This window comes from Capricornis sumatraensis, chromosome X (assembly GCF_032405125.1).
Source record: "Capricornis sumatraensis isolate serow.1 chromosome X, serow.2, whole genome shotgun sequence".
Taxonomy (NCBI): Eukaryota; Metazoa; Chordata; class Mammalia; order Artiodactyla; family Bovidae; genus Capricornis; species Capricornis sumatraensis.
This window is the reverse complement of record NC_091092.1, coordinates 100,578,566-100,587,326: the sequence shown is the minus strand read 5'-3', so window position 1 is coordinate 100,587,326 and position 8,761 is coordinate 100,578,566. Positions and strand designations below refer to the sequence as shown.

General features: G+C 39.5%; 1 protein-coding gene across 1 annotated transcript; it reads right to left on the bottom strand.

The window, feature by feature from the left end:
- Positions 1–1,700: 1,700 nt before the first annotated feature.
- Positions 1,701–4,030, bottom strand: LOC138070676 (NADH dehydrogenase [ubiquinone] 1 alpha subcomplex assembly factor 4-like). The gene is made up of 3 exons (XM_068961907.1): positions 3,756–4,030; position 3,622; positions 1,701–1,952 (listed from the first exon to the last, which is right to left on the bottom strand). The coding sequence occupies exons 1-3, from the start codon at positions 4,028–4,030 to the stop codon at positions 1,701–1,703; spliced, it is 528 nt and encodes a 175-aa protein (XP_068818008.1).
- Positions 4,031–8,761: the final 4,731 nt, after the last annotated feature.

The window sequence follows — 8,761 nt, the reverse complement described above, 5'->3', positions numbered from 1 at the left end:
GCCAGATTAAGGAAATGCAAGCCCTGTACACCCTGATCCTTATTGGTAACCCAACCTGAACCATTGCTATAAAATTCCTCACCAAATCCTCCCAGGTTGGGACACACAGTTTTTGAGGACAGGAACCCACTGTGTTCCCCTTTGCCTGGCAAAGCATTAAAGCTATTCTTTTCTACCTCACCCAAAACTCCATCTCCAAGATTCAGTTCGGTACCAGGGCACAGAGACTGAGTTTTCAACATTATTAACAGATGATATAATTGTCTGTGTAGAAAATCTTATATCTTTTTAAAAAGGGTACTAGATTACCAAAGTGGCAGGATACAAGTTTATATAAGTCAGCTTGGGCTGTCATAACAAAATACATAGACTGGTATGTGTGTGGGGAGGCAGGAAGTGATGCTTAAAAACAAAAATGTATTTTCTCCCATTTCTGGAGTCTGGATGTTCAAATTTATGGTGCCAGCAGGGTGGGGTTCCAGTGAGAGTTCTCTTCCTGACTTGCAGATAGCTGCATTCTTGCTGCGCACTCTCTCTCTCTTCCACTTCTTATAAGGCCACTAATCCCATCATGATGACTCCACTATCATTAAGTAATCTAACCCTAAATCCCTCCCCAAAGCCCCATCTCCAAATATGATCAAATTGTGGGTTATAGGTGAAACTTAAGAACTTGAGAGGTGGTAGATAATATCAACATACAAAAATCAGTTACGTGTATATGTGTGTATAATACACACAAATATACAATTGGGAAATGAAATTAAAGAAATGAAACTATTTACAATAGCATAACTATATGAAATTCTTGGGGATAAATTTGAAAAAAAATGTGTGCAAGATCTGAAAACTATAAAATATTGCTGAGGGAAATTGAAAAAGATCTCAGTGAATGGAGAGATATATCATATTCATTGTTTGGAAGAACCAATACTCTTAAGATATCAATTCTCCACAAGCTGACCTATAGATTTAACACAATCTCAATTCACTCAGTTAATCTGTGTGTGTGTGTGTGTGTGTGTGTGTGTGTGTGTGTAAGAGCACTTGTGTGTGTGTTTGAAAAATAACAAGCTGATTCTAAAAAAGATTCAGAACAGCCATAACCTCTTTGGAAAATGAAAACAAATTGAGGAGAGCATGCCCTACCTGATTTTAAGATTTAGTCTAAAACTACAGTTAAGAGAGCATGGTATTGATATAAATATAGACAAATAGATAAGTGAAACAGAACAAAAATAAGCCCACACAAATATGATGCAATGATTTTTGACAAAGGTACAAAGTCAAATTAATGGGAAAAGGGTGGTCTTTTTAACAGATGATGCTGAAATAATTAAATATCCATATAGGAAACAAATTACCTTGACCTAAACTGTATCAGTTTTCTATGGCTGCATAAAAAAATTACCTCAAACTTTTTTTTTTTTGCTTAAAATACAGTAACTTTTATTTACAGTAAATTTATACATGTGCTGATTTGTCATGCTGATATTACATAAGAACACAAACTAAACCATACTAAAGTTTAAAAGAGAGAAAAATCAATCCTATCAGCCATCCTGAAAATTCAGAATAGTAAGCTCTCACAAGGAGGGAGCTCAACACAATTGGTAATTTATATAATTTAACATGTTACAAATGAGGAAAATAAACAAGGCATGGGGATGAGGACAGGAAAAGTACAGTCAAGATTCTCTTCATTTTGATTGTATTGCTTTCTTGCCTTTGGGGGGAAGATTTTTTACTTCAAAAGTAGCAAAATATTTGAGAAGGGAATTTACATCTTGCTGTTCTAGATGGTATTCGACCACTATTTTCTTAGCAGTCCATGTGTCTGGATAAAGTTTATAATTACTGAGAAGTGTCAACGCCACTACAAAGGAAATTTTACCTTTGGGAATGTTCTTAACGTTCATCATGTCAAACTGATGGTCTTTCAGCAACCTGTACTGCCGGGGTCCAGCCCCGGTGGATCCAGGGTAATTTGAAGTGGAGATGGAGTTGGCGCCCTAGGAAAAACTATTTAATTAGAAGTATAAAGAGAGATTAGAAAGGAATAGTGTAGTAGGAAAATTAGTGGAGAAAAAAGAGGCTGAATAACTTGGTTTACGTGGGATACCAATAAAGCTTCGAGACAAGAAGCTTGCACCATCTATGTAGGCCACCAGTGCCCACTTGAATAGCGGAGAGTGCCCCTCCTTGGGCTCCCTCTCGCGTGGATCTTAAAAGCCAGGGCAAAATTAGCAGGCTTGGCGAGCACCCACGCTCCAGATGGGAATTCAGCCAGAAAAACAGAGAACAAGAAAGAATGACACGGGTGAACCAGTCTTTCCAGAAACTGATCTGTTTTCTTTATTTTCAGGTTTGCTTATATACCTTTTGTTACACATAGAGACAAATGGAAATTTTAAAGTCATGCAGGGGTCAGCAGTCCTGACCTTTATCAAAATCAGGTGCTTCATATAAATGTATACAAGAAGGTCTTAGGGGTTTTACATCATCTTCTGGCCAGGGGGCCTAGTAACATTTTATGATCCTTTCTTTCTGATAACGGTCAGTCAATCAGAAACTTATTTTCCAGGGGTGATTTTTCTTAAACCAGCCACCACCCTCCGAAGGTACCAGATAAAGTTGCATTCCTATAGGGTGAAGGTGTGAAGGGAAGGGAAAGGGAAAGTCGCTCAGTCGTGTCTGACTCTTTGCAACCCCATGGACTGTAGCCTATCAGGCTTCTCAGTCTATGGGATTTTCCAGGCAAGAGTACTGCAGTGGGTTGCCATTTCCTTCTCCAGAGGATCTTCCCGACCCAGGGATCGAAGCCGGGTCTCCCACATTGTAGGCAGACGCTTTACCCACTGAGCCACCAGGGTGAGGGTGTAGAGGGTTACAATTAAGAAAGGAATTTACTTAGCCTAAGGTTAACATGATTAATCTTAAACTGTTACTGCTGCTACTGCTAAGTCACATCAGTCATGTTCGACTCTGTGTGACCCCATAGACAGCAGCCCATCAGGCTCCTCCATCCTTGGGATTCTCCAGGCAAGAATACTGGAATGAGTTACCATTTCCTTCTCCGATGCATGAAAGTGGAAAGTGAAAGAGAAGTCGCTCAGTCGTGTCCGACTCCTAGCAACCCCATGGACTGCAGCCTACCAGGCTCCTCCATCCGTGGGATTTTCCAGGCAAGAGTACTGGAGTGGGGTGCCATTATTTCTTCTATATGCTAGTTATATTCATTATAAGGGCAGGGAATATGGAGACTTAGCAGCAAATATTGGCCCAACAAATGAAAAACGCTTCACTAATATAATTCCTAATCAACCCACTATACTAATAATTTCTAACTTCCTAAAAGAATCTGCCTTTAGTAAGTCTAAAACATCTCGTGCCTCTCACGGTTGGGAGGCTGTAAACAATCACATGTGGCTGGACGAACCTGTACAGGCAGGCTAAGATAACCCTCAGAGGAGTTCGTAAGTTGAAACACTCTTGTCACACCCAGGAATTTTTATTAACTGGAGCTGTAGGTTAACTCCTTCTCCGAGAGAGGTGATGGGGGAGAGCCCCCCATAAAGTCAGAGGTATAGGTGAGAGCATAAAACAGTAAAGTAGGCAGACTCTGGTTTGGGGGGTAGATGCTCGGGGACAGAGGGTTTCCTGAGGCTCGATCCCGCCTTTGGGTATGCCGAAGCCTCCTTCCTCATAACCTTTGCCATGGGTGGAGTTCCTCACACTGGCTCCCGGCACTGTACTCCTTAGGCTTCTGACATGTTCCGGCATCTTTAACCTGCAAAGAAGACACGGGATCTTGAGAATCAACATACACATCTTTTAGTAATGACAGCAGTTTGTCATCTTTTCTATCAATTTCTCCCTTAATTTCTGGATGGCTGCTCATCTGCTCCCACAGGAGGTTCTTGGTGAAGGGGTGCCTGGGAGCCGGGGAGGGCTTCATTCTGCTGATTTCCCATTCAGCCTGGTTCTCTAGGTTGAAATTCCTGACTGTGCAAGCCACCTCAGCCCCCATTTCTTCACAACATGATGCTCTAAGTTACACCACATGTGGTTAAACACCCACGCGGGCGACCTCCAGGACACACTGGAGCATGTGCATGTATGGGGTGACCCCTACCTCAAACTTTTGTTGTTCGGTCACTCAGTCATGTCTGACTCTTTGCAATCCCATGGACTGCAGCACTCTAGGCTTCCCTGTCCTTCATTATCTCTTCAAGCTTGCCCAAACTCATGTCCATTGAGTCAGTGATGCCATTTAACCATCTCATCCTCTGTTGGTCCCTCTCCTCCTGCCTTCAACCTTTCCCAGCATCAGGGTCTTTTCCAGTGAGTTGACTCTTCACATCAGATGGCCAAAGTTTTGGAGCTTTAGCTTCAACATCTGTCCTTCCAATGAGTATTCAGGGTTGATTTCCTTTGGGATTGACTGGTTTGATCTCCTTGCAGTCCAAGGGACTCTCAAGAGTCTTCTCCAACACCACAGTTCAAAAGCATCAATTCTTCAGTGCTCAGCCTTCTTTATAGTCCAGTTCTCACATCCATACATGATTACCTCAAACTTTGTGGCTTAAAAGAACAACCATTTATTAACTCACAGTTTTTTAGGTTCTTACCTACTTCTGGATTATCTGCCTTGTGTCTCAGAAGGCTAACATCCACTTATATGTGGAATCTAAAATATGACACAAATGAACCTGTCTACAAAACAGAAACAGACACATGGACATAGAGAACAAACTGGTGGTTGCAGGGGGCAGCAGGGAGGAATGCAGTGGGAGGTTGGAGTTGGGATATGTAAGCTATTATATATGGAAGTGATAAACAACAAAGTCCTACTATATAGCACAGAGAACTATATTCTATATCCTATGACAATCCATAATGGAAAAGAATAGTTTTTTTTTTTTAAAAGCTTTGAAAATATGTATGTGTGTGTATGTACAGCAGAAATTAATACAACATTGTAAATCAACTATACTTCAATTTAAAAAAAGGAAAAGAAGGCTAATATCAATGTGTTAGCCAAGATGTATCATCATCTGGAGCCCAGAGTTCTCCTCTAAGCTCATGTGGTTGTGGTAGAATTCAATTTCATGAGGCTGTAGAACTAAAGTCCCTGTTTCCTTACTGAATGTCAGCCAGGAAGCACTTTCAGCAACTGGATGTCAGCTTTCTTTGGCACATGGCCTCTTCCATCTTCAAAGCTAGCAATAGATAATCTCTCCTACATTCAACTTCTCTAACTCTTTCAATCTTTTACTTCAGATAAAGCCCAGGCCTTTTTAAGGTCTCACTTGACTAGGTCAGGCTCACCCAGCATGATCTCCCTATTTTAAATTCAAATTACTTATGATGTTAATTGCATCTTCAAAATCTCATCACAGTAGCAGTTAGATTAATGTTTGAATAACTATGAAAAGATGTGTACACCAGAGCTCTTGGAAGTCAACTTAGAATTCTGCCCACTATTCACAACTTGTATCATTATAATAATTGAATTGTAATGTGACATAGCCTAAATGTACAAAAACTAAAGTAAAAAAAAAAAAAAAACTTCTAGAAGAAAATATCAGAGAAAAACTTTGTGAGTTGGGTTAGGCAGATATTTCTTAAGTATGACACCAAAGCACAGTTTATAAAAGAAAAACTGGATAAACAAGGATTCACAAATCCTTTCGAGAACTTGTCCTCAAAAGACACTATTCAGAGTGAAAAGGCAAGTCACAGTAAATATTCACCAGTTACATATTGGATAAAAGACTTGTGCTCAGAATATTTAAAGAGCTCTCAAGCCACAAGAATAAGAAAATTAGCCAATTAAAAAATGGGAGAAAATGTGAACAGATACTTCACCAAAGAACAATTATGTATGGCAAATAAGCACACAAAAAGATGTTCACTGTCATTGATCATTAGAGAAATTCAAATTAAAGCCACAATCAGATACATTATGTACTGATTAGAATGGCTAAAATTGGAAATACTGATAATACTACTGATATCAAAAAGGTTTGGAACAAGTGAAACTCTCAGACTCTTAATGGGAATGTAAAATGATACATCTGCTTTGGAAAACATTTGACAGTTTCTTTAAAAAAAGTAAACATATACCTAAAGTACAACCCAGATATCCCACTCCTAGGTATTTACCCAACATAAATGAAACATGAACTCCCCAAAACTTGTACTTATACTATTGGGTTGGCCAAAAAGTTCATTCAGGTTTTTCCGCCCAGAAAATCCTGAATGACATTTTTGGCCAATCCAATAGATTCATAGCAACTATACTTGTAATAAACAAAAATGAAAAAAACAAAATGCCTGTCAAAAGATGAAGGATTAACAAATTATGATATATGCATACAATAGAATACTATCTAGTAATAGAAAGGAACCAACTTTTGAAGCATACAAAATGATTGAAATCTCAAAAGCATTATGTTGAATGAGGGAAGCCACACAAAAGAGAGTACATACTGTATAATTCCATTTATTTACTTTCTAGAAAGTTTTAACTAATCTATACTGACAGAAATAAATTGTTGGTGGATGGGGAAAGAGCAAGAGTGAAAGGTTGGCATAAGAGAACAAAATGGCATGAGGGAACTTCTAGGGATGATGGATATGTTGTTTATCTTCATTATGGTGGTAATATATGAGTGTATACATACATCAAAATTTATCAATTTGTGAACTGTAAATATGTTCAAATGTATGTCAATCACATCTCAAAAAAGATTTTTTGGATATATAAAATCAGTAAAATGCTGGTGTCATCACCACAAATGGAGAATTTGAAAAGGGGCACTTAAGTATTGCTGAGAGCTATATTCCATGAATTCACCTCTAGGTCAAGCTGTAACAAGACTAAAACATTGCACTAAATTAGGACGAATTAACACAGAGTTATTGATAAGTGAGTAGTGGTATCTCTTGAAATTAATGTTTTGAGAGTCCTATAACTGGGCCCCACTATCCACTGTCTGCAGTGGTGGTCAGCACCACTGTTGTGTTCAGCACAGCCTTAGAATGCATGAGTCCTGGAGTGGGTGTAAGTGCAATAGCACTGAATACTCTGGGGTCTTCACTGGTGGTCCAGTGGTTGAGAATCCTCCTTTCAATGCAGGGGACCCTGGTTCAATCCCTGGTCAGGGGACTAAGATCCCACATGCCATGGGACAACCAAGCCCATGCTCTGCAACAAGAGAAGCCTGCATACCACAATGAACAAGACCCAGCACAGCCAAAAAAGAGAGTGCTCTGGAACTAGGATGTGATAAGGGAGGCAGAAGGAATTTTTATGGCAAAGTATTCCTAGAGGGTCTTTGGCCAGTAATTCAAATAAGAACCTTTTTCTGAAAGAATGTTTTCTAATCATTTTTATTGTGTAATCAATCCTTGTTCTTTGTAAAATAAGCGAGGAACTAACATACAGCAGAAAGGCATTTACTTTTATTTTTTTAACCCTTTTCCCCAAAGGTGAGTGCTAAGCCACTTCAGTTGTATCTGACTCTTTGAGACCCCATGGACTGTAGCCCACCTGGCTCCTCTGTCCCTGGGATTCTCCAGGCAAGAATCCTGGAGTGGGTTGCCATTTCCTTCTCCAAGGACTCTTCCTGACCCAAGGATCAATCCTACGTCTTGCATTGGCAGACGGATTCTTTACCATTGAGCCACCCGGGAAGCCCCAAAGCTTTGTTATAGCAGTCCTAAAAACAACACACTTATGATCTATCAGATCACTGTCCATGGCAGTATCATCTGCACTTCTGCCTTTCTAACAAGGTCTGCAGACAGCTCTATGTGCACGCTCAGTTTAAGAAACCTAATAGAGAGTGAAATAAATAATATAGTACCTGAACCCCAGGGATAGTAAATCCAAAAAAAGCATGTTTTTATGCAAATACTATTCTGAAAATCTAGAAGAACACATTGAATGCAGAACAAAATCAGATGTAAGGAATTCTCTTTTCAAATGTCAACTCACATAGCACAGTTCAGGCTATGGCTGTTGTTCCTCAAAAACTGAGATTGGAAAAATAATGAAGGAACAGACTACAATGTCACACTCAGACTCAAAACCTTCGCAAAAGTCAGAATAGATCAATTAAGGCCCACCGTGCCACTGTCCTTTCTCAGTCTCTGTCAAAACATGGATGTGTGTGTGCCCATACCTACATAAATATTTGTATATGTATATGTATGATCAGATATAACTTACCATGAAATAAATAGGAACTAGACAAAAACGATGTTTGGAAAAGTTAGCACATTTCAAAAGATAGCCTGCTATTTCAAAATGCAATGGAAGTTTTTAGTATATGTAAATGCTGAAGAAAACACAGAGGAAATGGAAGAGATGGAGTGAGGAACACTAAAAAGAGATCCATGGAACCATCAACAAATGCCTATTCTACATTTGTAATTGAATAAAACCAACTGAGGGCAGGAACCAAGTCTATCCCCCTCTGTAAGAGGAGACAGTCAGTGTTTGCTGAGTGCAGAACCTTTGAACAGTCTCTGAGACACACAGTTCTTGCTCTTAAAGGGTTTGGATCCTTGTTCTAGCTTCATGTTCCATCTACCATTTCTCAACCACTCTGCAGATTGGTTGGTCTCTAGTCTTATTTCTTGGGCACTGTGCTTCAAGCTTAGATAAGAAATGACTTTGAACTCTGGCTTTGGTTTGTTCCATCTGCTAGCAACTTCTTCCAAAAGCCTGGATTCAGTATATGCCCACCCT

Excerpts from the sequence above, each read along its gene's own strand:
- LOC138070676 (XM_068961907.1), bottom strand. The coding sequence starts at position 4,030 with ATGGGGGCTGAGGTGGCTTGCACAGTCAGGAATTTCAACCTAGAGAAC.